Source organism: Protobothrops mucrosquamatus, unplaced genomic scaffold, assembly GCF_001527695.2.
Source record: "Protobothrops mucrosquamatus isolate PMUCROS unplaced genomic scaffold, P.Mucros_1.0 scaffold643, whole genome shotgun sequence".
Taxonomy (NCBI): domain Eukaryota; kingdom Metazoa; phylum Chordata; class Lepidosauria; order Squamata; family Viperidae; genus Protobothrops; species Protobothrops mucrosquamatus.
In genome coordinates, this window is record NW_015386934.1 from 144,498 (window position 1) to 163,652 (window position 19,155).

At 40.6% G+C, this 19,155-nt stretch overlaps 2 protein-coding genes across 2 annotated transcripts in view; one reads left to right on the forward strand and one right to left on the reverse strand.

The window, feature by feature from the left end:
• COL26A1 (collagen type XXVI alpha 1 chain) overlaps nucleotides 1-19,155 on the forward strand; it is a 137,729-nt gene that overhangs the window by 11,494 nt on the left and 107,080 nt on the right. The gene's annotated exons all lie outside the window — the stretch shown is intronic.
• On the reverse strand, nucleotides 16,846-18,092 carry PFN4 (profilin family member 4). The gene has a single exon (XM_015817866.1). It carries the CDS (start codon nucleotides 18,090-18,092, stop codon nucleotides 17,706-17,708), a length of 387 nt encoding a protein of 128 aa, XP_015673352.1. The 3' UTR covers nucleotides 16,846-17,705.

Consider the following 19,155-nt stretch of genomic DNA (forward strand, 5'->3'; position numbering starts at 1 on the left):
TTATATTCGCTCAAAATTGGAAAGCTATGGTGATACCTAGTAAGGAAAGCGTAATTCATAAAATTATGCATTGCGCAGAATTAGATAGGTTAACTAGAAGACTTAAAAATCAGGATGAAACGGTTTTTTACCAAATTTGGAACAAATTTTACAGATGGTGGGGGGAAAAGCAGGGAAGTTATTGTACTGAGATAATTCAGGATTGTGATTAGAGTGATGTTATTGTATAGGTTTTTCTCATTAGTAATTTATGGTAATAGTGAAATGAGATATATGTCAAATCTGTGTTACCATGTTCAATGTTTTTAATTTTTTGCTTTTCAATAAAATTTTAAAATTAAAAAAAAAAAAGTAGTCCTGAAGGTGCCTCAGCATCAAACCATATAAGGCAGTGGTTCTCAACCTTTTTAATGCTGCGACCCCCAACTGGTCGTAAGTCGAGGAATAAACCGGTCGTAAGTTGAGGACTAAATCGGTCGTAAGTCGAGGACTAAACCAGTCGTAAGTCGAGGACTACCCAACCGGTCGTAAGTCGAGGACTTTCCCTGCCCGGGAGCGCCGCGCATGCGTGGTTCCGCCCCCTGCGCCGGCCGAGGCGTAGCTGGCAAGCGGCAGAGACGGAGCAGGCCAACCACCAGCTGGCCCAGCCCAAGGGAGGTAAGGCACCCGCTGGAAAAGGGAAAAAAATGGCGGACAGCCTTGCTTGGCGACCCTCGTGAAATGGTCGATCGACCCCAAATGGGGTCGCGACCCATAGGTTGAGAACCGCTGATATAAGGCTTTATAAATTAAAATCAATACTTTCAATTGCACCTAGAAACCTATTGACAACCAGTGAAAGGCCCCTAACACAGAGTGATGTATTCATGAGTCCAGCACCCATTATTATATGGGCTACTCTGTTTTGGATGAAGTGCAGTTTCTGAGTGGTAGAGTCTACTTATGGAACATTACTGTTAATGTTGCAAAGTCCTCTTGCTCCAAGCAGGGCCACAACTGATGTATCAGCCAAAGCTAGATGAGGGCCCTGCTAGTTAGATTTGCACCCACCCATCTGGCAATTGCTTGCACTCCAGGAGGACCCCCAATTCATGTAACTGCTCCCTCAAGGACAATGGTACCTGTTTGAAGGATAAAACTGGAGTTGACAGAGAACCTTGCTCAGTAAATTCACCATATTTACCCTGCTGTCCACAAAGGCAAGGTCTAGGACAGCTCAGTGCGGCTAACTCGCCACGGCCAACTTAACTATGGCCAGCTTGCTGCCAGACAACACAACGTGGCCAACTCGCCACACTACAACTTGCCGCGGGACAAGAGTTACACTACTGTCGAAGAAATGGTGGAATGGAATAATTAAAGAAAGGATGCAAAGGAGGGACAAAATGTAATATGAATGACAAAAATTAAAATTATTTTTAAAATTATTTTAAATACTTACATTGAATTATTGAATTGTCCCACAGCGAGTTGTCCTGCAGGGAGTTGGCCACGATGAGTTGTCCTATGACGAGTTTGCCGCGGCAAGTTGACTGCACCAAGTTGTCTGTTCCAACAAGGGCATGGCTCTAGTTTCTTCCCTCTTTTTGCTTCTGTCAAGTCCAATATCTCTGAGATATTGGAACAATATCTCAGGGGTTGCCACAAAGAAGAGGGAGTCAAGCTATTCTCCAAAGCACCTGAAGGCAGGACAGATGGAAGCAACAGATGGAAACTAATCAAAGAGTGAAGCAACCTAGAACTAAGGAGAAACTTCCTGACAGTTAGAGCAATTAATCAGTGGAACAACCTGCCTCCAGAAGTTGTGAATGCTCCAACACTGGAAGTTTTTAAGAAGAGACTGGACAGCCATTTGTCTGAAATGGTATAGGGTTTCCTGCCTGAACAGGGGGTTGGACTAGATGACCTCCAAGTCCTTTTCAACTGTGTTATTCTGTTATTCTTGAACTTGCCCAGGTGTGTGGGAATTGACCCTAAGGATACTGCATGCATACTGATGGATGAGAACTATAGAAATGGTATAAGAAATGTGAGAATGAGCTAAGTTGACAAAGGATGCTAAAAGCAATAAAAAGGCTTTTATAGAGGATTTTAATATTAGGGTTGTTTAAACCATTATAAGTGTGAAAGCTTTTGAGCTTAAAAGTTGTTTCAAGTTTAAAATGGGCTGTTCTGTCCTGACAGGAAGCCTTCCAACCTTCCTGGAAATGTTCTCACCTTGAAATGACTCCAATAAATATTTTGAGTTTGGAATAACCAATCCCGATCTTGAATTCAAAATGTTTGCCCTCAACTATCTAAAATAAAAAGAAGAGAAAAGAATCAATAAACCAACAACTCAGTGAAGACATAAAAATGTTAACAGGGAACAAAGAAAAGCCAGAGTTCTTGTTTTGATTCTGTTTTCTCCAATAAGAGGGTATGTGTTTCACTAGGGCAGGGGTAGGCAACCTTGGCTCTTTTATGACTCGCGGACTTCAACTCCCAGAATTGCTGAGCCAGCATAGCTGGCATAGCATAGCATAGCTGGCTCAGGAATTCTGGGAGTTGAAGTCCACGAGTCATAAAAGAGCCAAAGTTGCCTACCCCTGCACTAGGTAATTGTAAAGAGCAAAATTAAGGACCAGAACTAGAGTTTGGGACTACCTGAAATATAATTGGGGAATATCTAAATCTTCAGAGGAATTAATTTACAGTAAGGAGCCAGCCAATGATCTACCTTTTTATTTTCATTTATTCATTCATTTATTCATTGATTAATTCAATTTATATTTCACTTGTGTATTATCTTTGAGAAATTGTTGAGAACTGATCAAGGGTCAGGCAACTGGAGGAAGGCAAATATTGTCTCTTCCTTTCAGAAAGGAGGAGATAAGGGGTGGGGAAATAAAATAAAATAATTGGAACTAGACTAGCCAGCCTGCCTGCCTGCCATCAACATCTTTTGATGAAATCAAAAGTTTTTTTCTGGCTTGTTCTGAGGATGAGATAAAATCAATGTAGAGCTGGAATAAAAACTGTAGGCCTTGGAATTACAAATCCCTGTTTGGAGCTTGAAATATTTTAAGATTGGAAAATGTTACACATCCTATTTTTATGTCTGACAAATTGTAAGTGATTTGCTGAAATGACCTCCCCCCCCCCAACTTCTGGAGCTTGTAGAATACAGGCTACCACATTTATTTTTGGAGCCTGCTGAATCAGATTGTTTGGTGAGCAGCAGAGTACTGCTTCCCCCCACTTAAATACCCTTAACATTACATATCTAGGTTTGTGGGGAGAAAGCAGGTCAAGATTCTCTCCTCATTAACTCTGCTCATCTGCTTTATGACTGGAAAAGGTATCTGTGCAACTATTAAGTAAGCAGTGACTGAAGTCTTTGGATCTCAAGGGTTTACTTATCATTCAAGTATTAATTCACAAATGTGTTCTGTTTTTACATTAGTGAATGGATTTTTTAAAGTGATAATTTTATTAAAATATATGGACCATATTCTTATAGCTGCACATTTAGAGAGAGTCATGGTGGCGGAGTGGTTAGAATGCAGTATTGCAGGCTAACTCTGCCCACAGCCAGCAATTCTATCTTGACTGGCTCAAGGTTGACTCAGTCTTCCATCCTTCTGAGGTTGGTAAAATGAGGACCTAGATTGTTGGGGGTAATATGCTGACCTTGTGAACTGCTTAGAGAGGGCTGTAAAGCTCCATGAAGCAGTATATAAGTGCTATTGCTATTTAGATGAGGATTTTTCTTCAATATATACTTTTCTATATATCTTTATAGTGAATTATGTATTTTTAAAAAATGAGCTATATTTTAATCAAAGAGCTTTGCAGAATTTGGAGAAAGACCACTATAATCCACATATAAGATTCAAAACAAGTCAGTGTGAATTAAAGTTTGTTTAACTGATTTCTCAATTTACTTTCTTAAGCTTCCCTAGTTCGCCCTTCAGTGATTTATTTTCTGAGCCTCCTTGTCGTAGTTTGCGTGGCTTTACATAATTTTTTAGGCTAGCTTTAAAATGAGGTTGGATTATTTTCAGTTCAATGTGTTGTGAAAACCTAGCTATTTTCTTAGTCTGTTGTGTGAACTAGACTATTATGTTACTCCAGACTTATGTTTGGTGCAACCTATTGTAGGAGTGCAGCAATTGTATTTTTTTTAATTTAAGTTTAATGTGTAGGTTTGTGAGCACCATCAGCCCTGGTCCTATATCATGCCACTTTTTTTTTACCTTTTCAAGACTTATTATTGGGTGAGCCCTAATAATTAGGAAATCAAAATGAGAATTGGGAACCCCAGAAGTCCAGCTGCATAATTTTAGTTTTTAGTCTATCCCATTCTAGTAAATTATAATGGAATGTGGGAATGACTTAGGGAAAGAGAGGAAGAGATGTTTCTTAGGAAACAATCAGATAAAAGAGGCAGGAGACCCCAATGGCTTAACAGTCAGAAAAAGAAACTTGGAAAGGACCCTCCATAATGGATCAAGCAGTTAAAAGTAGTAACAGGAAGTTTTGTACTCTCAGATTTGCACAATTCTGTCAATGTATCTTACATTAAAATAGAATTACCTCATCTAATTGTGTTTCCTGTCTGGTTTAACCAGGAAACCTGACATAAGCATAAAGAGATAAACTGCCCAAAGTCACTTAGGTGAGATGAGTGGTGCAGAAATGTGATAGACAACCAGCACCTGCATTAAAGTAGAATATTATAGAATTAGTGGACATTTGCTCCTCTTTGTTTAGGGCCCAGTTCTGATGCAATTCAACTAAGAACAAAAGCAAAAGAAGGATTGGCCCATAGTTTAGACCAGAAAAAGTAATAATGTCTCCTAGAGTGGGATTTCAGAAAATAGCTCTGTGAAATTGCCCCGTGTCAACACAGACTTGACATATTCCATAGGAAGGAGAACATCTCATGAATATTATAGAGGAACTCTTTCCCTTAAGAGGAAAAAGTGATGATTTAAAGCTCACATATGACATAGAGTTGAGTGAACTGCCAGAAAGATTTCTTCACAGGCTGGAGTTCTTTTTTTGTCAGCTGCCTGGTTAAGAATTAAAATTCCTGAGATAATTATAATCTAAACAATCTGTAGCCTTTAGCATTAAGGAGGTGCCCACCAGCTGGTGATGGTTAAGTGGTTACTTTTCTCAAACCTGAACCTATTAACAAAGGGTCAAGACTTTCTGTTTTAATCTAAAATGAGATTCAACAATGTTCAACTCTACAAAGCAAAAAAATTCACTGGGGAATGGGGAGAAACAGATTTTTTTGCAACAAAAAAATAGGATAGAAAAGGAATGCCAGAGAATCCGGTCCATGGGAACAAAATCCATATGAAGTAGACAAATAAATACATTCAGGCAACAGGCATGGGGTCTGGTTATTTGAGGAACTGCCTATCTTTCATCATTTTTGCCCATCTGATAAGATTCAGCCCAGTTGGGTGAGTGTTGTGCCAAGTGTGCATTACAAACGTGTACCTGCATGAACTGCAGGAAATTATCTGTGAGGCTTTTGTTGGAGGAGGGACAGCTATGGGCAATTAAACTGATTTTAGATAACAGATTGATATATTCTTTTTCATCTTTCCAGGTTCTGACACATCCTGTGCACACAAATTACAGATTGGCTGTAGCTTTTTCCCTTGGCTTTAACTCCTTAAAAGTTTAGGGCATGATGGCAGAAAAAATCATCAGCGTAGCAGCTACAAGACTATTTGCAAATAGAATAGGTTGACTCCTATTCTTTGTTTTGCATTAGGTAGCTTCACACAAGTGAATCCTTCTCAGTCCTTCAAGCCTGCAAATCTAACTCTAATCTAAGGTTAATTTTCTTTGCAGGGTTGTGGCCAGGTAGAAAAATATCATCTATATGAAGCAGAAGCTGTATAAATCAGAGGTCCCCAACCTTTTGAGCACCAGGGACCGGTTCCATGGAGAGAGGTTTTTCCGTGGACCAGAGGGTGGATGGTTTTGTATGCTACTTGCATCCCACAGATGGGGCTTTGCTTTTTGTGCGGACTGGTTGCTGGCATGCTGCGGCCTGGTACCGGTCCATGGATTGGGGTTTGGGGACCCCTGGTATAAATAGAAGGGGGGTTTTTAGAAGAAAGAGGAGATATTGTTTGTTTGGACATAGCTTCCTGCTCCCAGTGAAATTTTGTTTTCAGTGCATTTGGAACTTAAAAGGATATATACTTTAAACATTCAGTTGATTTAATTTTTCATTCACTTATGTTTGATTTCATTTCCCTTCATTTTTCTTTTATTTTGACATTAATTTTAACATAAAAGCCAGAACTTTGTAACTTTGATGTTTTTCACTCACAATATGCAAATAATTTGGGGATAACTAATATATTTCAGCATAATAAAAGGAAAGGCCAATCCTTCTCATTTTGGTGCCTTCCAGCTATCTTAGATGATGACTCCCAGTATCCTGCTCCAGTAATAGCATTAGTTATAGACATTGTTGGGGAAGGCTGCCATAGGCATGAAGAAAGATATGCGAAATGCAAAATTTATCTGCTTTGCCCCCAAAACCTTGGAAGTAATGTTTTTTTCCCTCATGCTCAGCAAAGCTCTTGAGATAATAGAAAGACATTGGGATCAAAAGAATTTGTCTAGCCAAACCTGGAGAGAGCTTTACTGATCCTGTCTCCTCTTGTGTCAGAAATGCAGGAGCTAGAAAGGGGGAAAATATTAATTGCATTTAAAAACATTCAAAATTTTAATAAAAACAGATTTATAAAGTTCTAGCTCAATGCCAGGCTACATTGATGGCAAGGATATTTGGGATCAGCAAGTCATTCTGTATGCATATCAGTCCATGTAAAAGATGGATAGTTGTTTGAATAGTGCCACTTTCACAATAAATATCCTTGGCCTGTGAGGGAAGCCCCATTTTTCCATGTGATCTTTAGTTCTAGCGAAACCGGTGCACAGTCTATTTAAACATCTCCAAACCGTCCATTCCTCTTCCAAACCTCCAGGCAATTCCTCAAACGGTTCTATCCATTTATGAAGATGTTTAACTTAAAGTTTCCATCTTTTTAATCGTTCTTTTTGAGGTGTAGTAACAATCTCCTTGGGGCAATCTAAAGAGCTCCTTCTTGATTTCAATCTTTTTGTAGGGGGTACTTGGCCAAATAATGGGTGTGCTGAATCATGTAACACAGCGGTCTCCAATCTTTCCACCTTGGCGCCCCGGCCCGGCAGGGTGTGTTTGAGTGGCACTTGCATACCCGTATGCACAGCTCTATTGGTGCAAGCAGTGAGTGCGCATTCCCTCCACTCGTGCAAATGGAATTTCGACTGTGAGTAGAGGGCGCTTGAGCAAAGGATGCTTGTGCTCATGCGCACAGCTCCACTCACATGAATGGAGAGTGCTCACACGAGTGGAGCTTTGCAACAAAAGACAAGTGCCCTCAAGCGCCCTCCATGGTAGGAGTGTAAGGTGCAGTTCTTATGTAGCCTGTCTAGTGCCTTCTTAAGCTAGTTGGCCACAGATTGGATAGTGGATTTTGGACTTTCTTTAGTTAGATTACTAAGCCAACCAATTTCTTTATGTGAAAGGAGACTACTATTTATCTTTCACCTCTAACAACAAAATATCTGGAGAGTTTCTTCTCTACTTAAAGAAATTATTTCACTCTAGCTGCCTGAATCCTAGATTCAATATTTCTAGCATCCTTCAATTTTGGGACCTGGATCGTGGAAGATGCTGCAAATAAATCTGTGTGATGAGGCACACTAGCCTTGGGGACTCATCAGTATTTATATGTTTATTCCTTGTTCTTGTATCTAGTTAGGTTGGTAAGATAATGAAGAACTTAGCAGGAATTGTTGTTTTGGCTTTGAAGGCATTTATTCAAACAATTCTGCTGTATAATAAGCTTGACTTTATTTTTCTCTCTCTCTTTCTCTCCCTCTGTTTGGAGCAAAGGTTTTTTAGTTAGAACAGGAAATGAGCCTATTCAGCCACCCAGACTGCTAAATCCTGATATAAAGAACATATGGAAGGGGGCAGCCCAGAGGTGATGTGCACTAATTATTGCAACGTGCATCAACTTGATTGATTTGAATCCAAGATAATGCTGACACCTCAACCTAGTCTGTTTCCCTTCTCCCATGTGCTTAGAAGTTCAAAGACGAGGATTTTCTTTTGGGAGGCTAAAATGTCCCCCACCAACTTGGAATCTTGGCACCAATTTGATGCAGCCCGCTAATGACAACTGTTTTACGTTTGCTCATATAAATGTCAACTCTGTCTTCTGTCCTTTTTAGATACAGATTTTCTCTATGTTTTAAAGGAATAGCAGCGATTCATTAAGGGCAACAATTACGCTACCTGGTTATTCTGGGAAGGGTAGTCTGCATGCTGTGATTTTGTGGTAGTTCAGGATATAGGGTCAAACCTACTTTCCTTAGTGTATATTTTTTCCAGAATAAAGTGTCTAGCTTTTGCAAAGATACGTTTAAAGTTACATCCATACTACTTGCAGTTTAACAAAATACAAAGAACAGCTAGAGAACTGATTTAAGCAGTTCTGCTAAGGATGTTCCTGCTGCCACTATTTGCTTCTTCTCATAGAAACTAGCCTTCATAAGCTATTCTTCATCTGACCATAGCAAGTTCTCTAACAAATGTATGAAAATGTTTTAGGCACATCTGGTCAAAGTGTATTTTTCACTGACTACCTAAGCAAAAAAAACCCAAAAAAAACCCCCTGCAAAACTTGAATGTGGTTGAAAATTAAGTCTTTGCCTGTAAAGTTGAATGTACATTTGTATGCAGTTAATTACAGATTCGAATGAAACACTATTATGGCATAATTTTGGGTGCCCTTCACTTTCTTTGGAACACTTTCTTTGGAATCAGTAACAGCTTACAGATATGTCCTGTAGTCCGCTAGGCTAAATTCTTGCTTTTGGAGTTTTTTTCTTACTCTATCTTGCACAATTCTTCTTGCTCAGAATTGTTCTCAAGTTTCTTTGCATATACTATGTTTTTGAGATCCATTATGGAGATTTTCCATTCTGCTCAATTCTGGGTCGTGTAAATGCCATTCCAAAACCTTTACCTTTCTCCTCTCTTAATTAAAGAATTTCATACATTAGCTTCTTGGATATGTTTATATTTAGCTGAATGCATTAAGTCTTCTGCATAATGTTTCCTGTGCCACTGGCTAATACACAATCTCAAAGCATAATAGAATGCTTAATGCTTAGGTGCAAGGAGAAGTAAAAAAAATTCTGAAAGCAAGCACATAGGATTCATGAAACATATACAGGCAGTCCTTGACTTATGACCACAATTGAGCCCAAAATTTATGTTGTTAAGCGAGACATTTGTTAAGTGAATTTTGCCCCATTTTATGACCTTTCTTGCCACAGTTAAGTGAATCACTGCAGTTAATTGAGTAACACAGTTGTTAAGTGAATCTGGCTTCCCCATTGACTCTGCTTGACAGAAGGTCGCAAAAGCTGATCACATGACCCAGGACACTGCAACCGTCATAGATATGAACCAGTTGCCAAGCATCTGAATTTTGGTCATGTGATCAGTGGCGTAGCGTGGGTTGTCAGCACCCGGGGCAAGGCACCCCCCCCTCCACAGTGGGCGGCGTCGGCGACCCGGCGGCTCGGCTCGGATTCGCACAGCCAGCACTGCAGAGAGAGTGAGTGAGCCAGGCAGGGGCAGAGAGCTGCGAGTGCGAGCACGCCCCCCCCCAGATGTTGCGCCCGGTGCGGCCGGCCCCCCCTGCACCCCCCACGCTACGCCTCTGCATGTGATCATGGAGATGTTGCGACTGTCATAAATGTGAAAAATGGTCATAAGTCACTTTTTTCAGTGCTGTTGTAAGTTTAAATGGTCACTAAATGACTGGTTGTAAGTCGAGGGTTACCTGTACTTTGATCAGGGTTCCTAAGTCTGTAAACAACTGAAGCTGTTATAGCTAACTGTTTCTAGATCTATCCTCTGTGAATATATCTTAGTCCTTCTAAGAATTCAAAAAACCAGAAATGTTGAATATCTTGTTCTGAATATATTATATCAAACATTATACATATTTGAAATTGGATAGAATTTCAGTGTCACTTTCGGCATCTTTGTCCTTCTCTTGATTATTTATACATTCTTTTACAGCATTTTTGCTGCTGATTCATATATTTGTGGAATGTATGTACTTCAGTTTCAAGAATTTTAGGCACAATGTAACATGGCCAATGAAATAGCACAGTAATACAATAAACCCCAAAGATAACTGTATATAGTAATTATATAATAATGCTCGCATTTGTTGCCAGTAAATATAAAATAGCAAATTCCAAATACCTTTCAGAACAGCTAAATTTATACAGACTCCCACAATGCTATAAGTGTGTGTGTGTGTGTGGGGGTCACTAAAGCCTTTGGGGGCAAGCCATTTCAGGGAAGGGGGGCTGCCACACAATATGCCTGTTTTTAGGCCCTCTTCTTTCTTCTTAGCAAGCGTTCTCTGACTGAGAATCTTGGTACTGTATAGTCACTTTTCTCTTTCAGACTAATATAGAGGGAGATAAAAACTGCATGGGATACCAGGATGCATCAATCCTTGGATGCATCCACTTTAGTAATTTATATTTTGCAGAGCTCAGCTATAGTTGTCTATTCTGGCACAGCATGTTAGTTATCTGTGGGTTAAATTGACCTCGCTTAGTTGATATTTTGATTTAGGTATTTCCTCCATTGTCTTTGTAAAAAGAAACCAAGATTATTTTTTTTTACATTATTTATTTTGGAATCTTATTGCATGGACTTTTGCCTATTTCCCCATTTTGGTCAATATTTGATTGTGTTCCTGGCTTACTAGATATTCCCAGTACATCATAGCTTTCTTATCACGCAAAATTCCATTTAGCATTTTTCCATTTTCAGCCACCAATCTGGAAAGAAGACCTTTTATTTGGTTGGTTGTCCAAATTGTAGTTTCTTTGCTTTTTCAGCTTCATTACTTTGCCTGCACTTCAAATTACAATAGCTGTCAGGCTCTGAAAAGAGGATTTTACAAGAAAGAGAAAAGAGATCTGGAATTCATTTCCAAGTGCTTGACACAAAGTTGGAGCATTTGGCACTACAGATGTTTGATTCAACTAGCATGGGCAGTGGTCTTTAAGGCTCTGGCTTGTAGTTCTATAAATATTTAAAGGCCATATTCTCTTCAGCCTTGGCTTACAAAAGTGGCCATGATACCTTGCCATTCTCATGAGCAATATTTCAAGTCTGGATTCAGTTAAACATACAATTGCCATCATGTTTTGTTCATTTTATTGAGAGGCTTTACAAATGTCAATTATACTTTACGACCATTCCTAGCACATTACATGTAATGAAACATCCTCCCATCTATTACCTGGCAGAGATCATAGTTGGAAACTCAACTACAGATAATTCTCATAGTGACATATAATGGATAATTCATAGAAACAAGCTTACTTAGTGGTGATGCCTAACCTTGGAATGCCTTTCCCTAGTGAGATAGTCTAGACCTTATTTAGACCTTATAAGATGATCAAAGGCCTGAAGACTAAAACATAAAAAGAACGGCTGCAGGGCTTGGGTTTGGCTAGTTTAAAGAAAAGAAGAAATAGGGGAGACATGATAGCAGTGTTCCAGTATTTGAGGGGCTGCCACAAAGGAGAGAGGGTCACATTATTCTCCAAAGCACCAGAGAGCAGGATAAGACACAATGGTTGGAAACTGATCAAAGAGAGAAGCAACCTGGAATTAAGGAGAAACTTCCTGACAGTGAAGACAATTAACCAGTGGAACAGCTTGCCCCCAGAAATGCTCCATCACTGGAGATTTTTTAAAAGAGGCTAGACAGTCACTTGTCTGAGATGGTATAGGTCAGTGGTGGCGAACCTATGGCATGGGTGCCAGAGGCGGACACTTGGAGCCCTCTCTGTGGGTACACGTGCCGTTGCCCCAGCCTTGCCTCGCCCTGCGACCCCCTCCTCTCCAGCAGCCCCCCTGAAGGAGAGTCGCCCCTGAGTGGCCCACACGGAGCAGCGCAGCCAAGGACATGCAGCCAGGCAGCATACACAAGACTCTGCCCTCACACCCCATCGTGCACAGTTGATGCTGCAGGGTGCGGGCAGAGGGCGTGGCCGCCATGGCACTGCTGGGCTGCCTGGACCATCTGTGGCAGGCCCTGGAGGCGATGAGTGGCCCTGCGGGCAGGCGGGGCAGGGGATGGGCGGAATGGGGGCGGGGCAGGGGCCAGTTTTTGGGCACTCGGTCTCTAAAAGGTTCGCCATCACTGATATAGGTTCTCCCGCTTGAGCAGCGGGCTGGACTAAAAGACCTCCAAGGTCCCTTCCAGCTCTATTCTATTCTAGTCTTATTATCTTTTCAGCATCAGGGAAATGCATTTTTATTCTTCTATGACTTTTAATCTAATGCTATAATATTCATGCAGCACTGGAGCTTTTAAATTGAAATTTGTTTTCTTTCTGCTGTTTACCACTTTAATTTTATGCATTTTTATATTTATGTTTATAAACTTTTATATATCAACATATATATCAAGAGCCAATATAATGTAATAGTTAAGGTGCTGGACTAGGAGTGGGTCCACCTTCAGCCATGGAAGCCAGCTGGATGATTTTGAGACAATCAGCTCTACACTGGGAAATAAAAAACCATCTACCTACTAACTTGCCCTGGATCAATATGGTAGATTACTCTCCAAAAACCATTAATGAAGCATTTAGAGTTAGGGTCAAGGTTTTTAGAACAGTATAAGTCTAAGAAAACTATATTATGAAGTACAGTGTGTACATTTTTCAAATAAATAATGCAGAATGTATTATTCTGCATACTGTGGAATAAAAAACAAAAAACCAAGAAAGGGAAATGGATTTGAGACTCTTGAAAGAGAATATGACTGGCTAACAGAAATCTTGCATAATGTATTGTTGTTAAAAGCCCCATTTTTAACTGTACTACCTAGGTTTTTCCTCTTTTGCTCCACTGTACCACGAATTAAGGGATTAAGAGAGTTTTTGCTCAAACACAGTATATCAGAGGTAAATGTGGGGGTAAAGCAGGACTTGGGATCAATTAAGTATTTTCATGGAATTTGTCACAAGCAGATTTATGAGCATTAGCATTTTGGTTGTCATTGCTGTTCCTGATTCCTTCTAATCCATGTGCTAAAATCAACTGATGAAGACTAACCAGTGGCTCTTCGTTACTCTTAGGGTGCAGGGGCCAGGATTGTCTCTTGGGAAAGGTTGTCTCTTTCAGCAATCACTGAAGACATATCTGTTCAGCCAGCAGTTCTCTAGCCAGCAGTTCTCTATTTGCAAGACCGCCTCCTACCAAACACCTCCCTTCGACCAGTCCGCTCCCACAGAGAGGGCCTCCTTAGAGTGCCGTCGGCCAGACAATGCCGGCTGGTGACCCCCAGGGGGAGAGCCTTCTCTGTGGCAGCTCCTGCCCTCTGGAATGACCTACCCCCTGACCTACGTACCGTTGCGGACCTGCGCCTTTTTTGCCGAGCCCTGAAGGCCCATCTATTCCGTACGGCCGGCCTGGCGTAGTTTGATTATGTTTCAGTGGGGGGTTTTTTACGGGTGTGTTTTTAGAACAGGCCTGTTATTTAATTCGATTTTAAAACAAACTATTTATTATCGTGGTTTTTAGTATCGCCTGTTCACCGCCCTGAGTCCCGCAAGGGAGATAGGGCGGTATATAAATTTAATAAATAAATAAATAAATAAATAGGGGTAGATTGCTCCAATTATACTTCTGAGTGAATTTGTTTTCAGTGAATCTTATTTTAATCTCTGTGTTTTTGTTATCTTTTTAGACTTGTTGGTTTTATTTTGCATGGGTTTATTTTAAATGGCTTTTACTTTCTTATAAACAGCTCTGAGTCCTTCAGGAAGAAAAGCTGTAAAGAAATAAGAGAAATAATAAGAAATAATATACAGGTAATCCTCGGCTTACAACCTACAATTGAACTCAAAATTTCTGTTGCTAACTGAGACACTTAAGTCAGTTTTGCCCCATTTTATGACTTTTCTTGCCCCAATTGTTAAGTGAATCACTGCAGTTGGTAGAGTTAATAACACGGTTATTAAGTAAATCTGGCTTCCCCATTGACTTTGCTTGTCAAAAGGTGATGACAAGACCCTGGGACACTTCAACTGTCATGAATATGAACTAATTGCCAAGAATCCAAATTTTGATCACACGTTCATGGGGATGCTGCTGTGGTGGTAAGTGTGAATAATGGTCATAAATAACTTTTTTCAGTGCCGTTGTAACTTCAAATAATCACTAAATGAATGGTTGTAAGCTGAGGACTATCTTCATCACACAATCCTTGACATGCTGGGAAACAGCAGGGATATCTGAGGGAATCAGAATGTGCATAGAAGCAATTTGAACCATGCTAAAGCAGAAACCTGTTTCCGACCTTCCCTCTTAGAGAATATAGGTTGGCCTCAGATTACAACCATTTATTCAGTGACTGTTCAAAGTTACAACAGCACTGAATGAAGGGGACTTATGATCAGTCCATAAAGTTGTGGCTATTACAACATCCCCATGGTCATGTGATTGAGGTTTTAGCACTTGGCATCCAGCTCACAATTTCAACATTTGAACCATCCTGCAGTGTTATCATTGCCATTTGCCACCTTCCATTCTGTCTTCCCGCAAGCAAAGTCAGCTGGGAAACTGGCAGAAGATGGTTCTTGCTGCTTTTTTGTCTGCCTGCCCATGCTCCAGAGTGCCCGCCCACAGCATCTGCCTGCCCCCCCCCCCACTCCATAGCACCTATAGTACCTACCCATCTGCCCAACCATGCCACTGCCTGTTTGTTTGTCATGGTTGGGTAGATGGGTAGGTGCTATAGGCACTATGGAATGGGGGGGGGGGGGTAGGCAGATGCTGTGGGCAGGCACTATGGAGTGCAGGCAGGCAGGCAAAAAAGCAGCAAGCAACCACTCATAGCACCTACCTCACTGCCTGCTGGGCTGCTTGCCTGGGAATCCCACCTCTTTCCACATTATTACGTGAGGTCCTTATTTAATGACCCACATGTTCCTGGGGTTTTGACAGCAATTGGGATTGCCATTGTTAAGCAATCCAGTCACTTGACATCAAGCTTTACAACCACATCCCAATTGCTTTTGTAACTTGAAGACTTCCTGCAAGGATGGAGACTGAAACTAAGTGGATGGAGTGTATTTGTACGTGGGCATGCTTCTTCCTCATGATTATTGTTGTTATTGTTATTTGTGAATTTATATGACCATCTATTTGGAATAACTTTTAGCCTCTTGGAATCTGCGTTATCTAAGATGTACCTCTTTGATGAGTATTTTGGAATGAAGGTTTGAAACACTTAAGCTGTTAACCAGAAATTCAGCCTGGTGATCTGGAGTTATTTCATCTCTCTCTCTCTCTCTCCCTGTCTGTAAGTCTGTCTGTCTGTCTCATTTATTCAGCTGTTGTATGAATACAGGGGAAATTAGGGGGGGGGGAATCCCATATGCTTCCTGAAGTCCTTGGAGAAGCAGTCAAATCAAAATATCTTTAGTAAAATTATTCAGTAATGTGGGATTGGCTTAAAGCAGTGTTTCTCAACCTTGACAATTTTAAGGCATGTGGACTTCAACTCCCAGAATTCCACAGCCAGCAATGCTGGCTGTGGGAATTCTGGGAGTTGAAGTCCACATGCCTTAAAATTATCAAGGTTGAGAAACACTGGCTTAAAGCCTCTACATAGTAGCGCCTGGGGCTTTCTTGGATAAGATCTGGATCTTTTGACTATGCTAGTCAGAATTAAAAATAGAATTATTTTTAATTGTCTGGAATGAAAGTATGTACAGAAATTAATCTATTAGATGGAAGAAAACACACTGACCACGATTCTAAATCCTGTATTGCTTGCTTTTCCCCTCTTGTTTTATCTCTGCGTCCCAGTATGGGTAAAGAAGATTCTGCCAGGTGAGAAAACCAGCTTTGGAAATTCAGATGTTAAAATGGTCTCATTTTATTGACCTTGTATTGTTCTAAGTTGCATCCCAGGCTTTCCCTCCAAGTTTCCATATTAGAGGTAATCAACCTGCAATCCTTGGCCTAACTTTGTCAGCCTTGTGGTGGTGGTTGTGGGGAGTTAAGATTGATAGCAAAAGAAATTTGTCCCTTTTCCAGCAAACTGCAGGGCTGAAAGAAAAAAGTATTGGTAAAACAAAATTGGTGAATGGATGGGGATGAGAAAGAGACAGAGAAAAGATGGGAAAAAAGAATAAAAATGGTTATTTATTCCTTTCTAAATATGAGATGACCGCTTTTATGCCCCAGGGCCACATATGGACTTAGAAAGCCTTGCGTGTGGCCCCCTGTACAAGCATACCTCATTTTATTGCATTATGCTTTATTGCGCTTTGCAGATACTGTGTTGTTGTTTTTTTTACAAGACCCTCCACCAACAAAATGATTATGGCTTGCTGAAGGCTCCGATGATGATTAGCACTTTTTAGTAATAAAGTCTTTTTTTTAATTAAGGTATCTACATTGTTCTGTTTTTAAGACGTAACGCTGTTGCACACTTAACAGACTACAGTTTATTGTAAACATAATTTTTATATGCCCTTGGAAACCAAAAAAATGTCTGTGACTCACTTTATTGGAATATTTGCTTTATTGCAGTGGTCTGGAACCGAACCCACAATATCCCCAAGGTATGCTTGTACTTCTTCAAAAGTCACCCTCCCCCACTGTAATGCTTAATGGAAGAAAAGAGGAAAATAATTCAGACAGGGAATACCATTAACCACATTTATTGAACATTTACAATTAACGACGATTAACTCAAATTTAAAAGTGCTCCTTGCTTACCCACTCCTTTGTCTCGGATCTGTCTGCTTTCAAAATGGCATGAAATTGTCTGCTTTCAAAGTGGCACAACCCTGGTATGCCAGTCTGTGGTTGGGTGTAGCCCTCAGCTTGAAAAAATATGCCTTGTTTATTACTAGCCGACGCAAAGACCATGTGCACCCAAGATCTGATGGAAAGCATTATTTATGTCTGGCAGCAAATGCAGGTCTTTCTAGGATCCAGGTTCAGGTGCAGGGGGCCCAAGGCAATCCAAGGTGTAACTGAGGCAAGCCAAAATCCAAAAATGGCTTCTTCTTGAGAGTAAAACCAAGAAAACTATGGTTTGCTGCCTTTTTAGTCTGCTGCCTTACTCCGTCCAATGGCAGAGCTTGTTCTAACAGGAAATTCCCCATGGAGGCCCACTGGCCCTTTGACGTGGCAATCCGATGGTCCTCTCCCTCGACAATGCTGAACCTTACCAGTTGTGGTTGCTGTGGCAATAGCTCGGCCAATTTCGGGCAGTTTCCGCTCATCTCAGGTAAATAGCAAGGAGATGGTCCCGGTCTCTGTCTATGCTTGCCTGCCATATCCTTCTCTGAAAATAGGCTTATAATAATTCAGTTCCACAACAATATGCTTGCCTGTACTTGCCTGGGTATTATCTTGTGTGCCTCCAAAGGACATGTCCATTGAGATTGACCTGCAGGGAACACACTGTGCTGTTCAAAAAGGGACATTTCTTTTCCTGGTTGTGCCAAGCAAGAATTTTGGGTAGAAAGTTCTCTTGCTCTTTTCCTTCTTCCTTTCTTCAGTTCCCCTTTGCTCTCAGGTAGTCTGCTAGTTTCTCCATCGCCTCGACACAGACACTGGGGTACATGCCTTGGCAATAGGTTCCGACCAGGACGAAGGCTCCGGTTTTAACTAGTATCACTCCCTCTTCTTTTGCTTTAAGATAGATGGAGTTGCCATCTGCTCGGAAGCATTTATAAAAACGGTCTTTAAAGTACTGCCCTTCCTTTCGGATTTGGGCCGGGTTGTTGTAGAAGGCTTGGACAAAGACTGAGGCCCAGTTCTGAATATTAAAGCCTGGAGTTGCTGTCATCACAGCCATGTCGGATATTCTGATAAGGGCAGCATTGGCTACATGCTTTGTCTTGACGAGACCGTCAATCAGCAGAGTTTGTGCCTGGTTCATCTCCCTCTGCGTTTGGTAAATAAGGCTTCTGGTAACTAAGGCTTCAGCTTCTCCTTTGAGAATGTAAACAGTTTAGTTGCCCTGGTTTCTCCCAAGGAATTCTGGGAATTGTAGTTTATGAAGAATGCTGAGCTTACATGCTCAGCCATAGGCTAGCCACTAGGTAGAGGAGTAGAGTTACCTCCAACCTCTTCTACATGAAATTACAAAGTTTGTGTTGTTTTTAAATCTCTTTCCTTTTTAAACATAGAGATACAGAGCAAAGTGTGCAAGGAGAATTTTTTCCAACAGATTTGAAAGGTGAGCGGAAATCACTCTGTGTTCTAATCCTTGTGTCTTAACCTTGTATTGACTGCACTGATGCTTGAATAGCACTCCTACACCCCTTCTGCCCCCAAATTAAATACCAACTGTACCTCAAAAAAAAAATGACATTGAAGATGTCAGACAAAAATTAGAGCAAAGGAATCTATTACTTCCCTTATTGGAATTTTAGCAAATGTAAAATGACTCCCCAATTATAAATTTATTTTGGGGGGGGGCATAGTTTTCCTTTCAGATAGATATGATGTCAGTAATAATAAAGACATAAGAATGATCTCTCTATTAATCTTGGATCTTTTATACTGCTTCAAAAACCTGCAGAATCCATTTGATTAAAGACAAAAATGAAACACAGTAAAATTGTTCTGATTTTCTTTAATACTTCCATTATTGATCCTTAGAAGTGCCATCTATCAAATAGATGTTTCACAGTGTTTGTTCATAAATAAAGTCACTGACATTTCTAAGAAATCTTTCTGAAACTGCAAATAGACCATTTGAGAAGTTCTTATTAAACAATTATTAAACAATTATTAAACAATTATTCCGGATCTCCTTACTTTCCGCCGCGCCCTCAAGACATGGCTTTTCCAACAAGCGGGCCTGGCCTAGGGAGGATTTTTAAATTGGGTTTTTTAGAAATTTTAATTATCACAACACTAAAATATTGGTTTTAATTTGGTTTTATTCGGTGGGGTGTGTGGGTCTCTCTTTGTTTTTAATAATGTTGTGAGCCGCC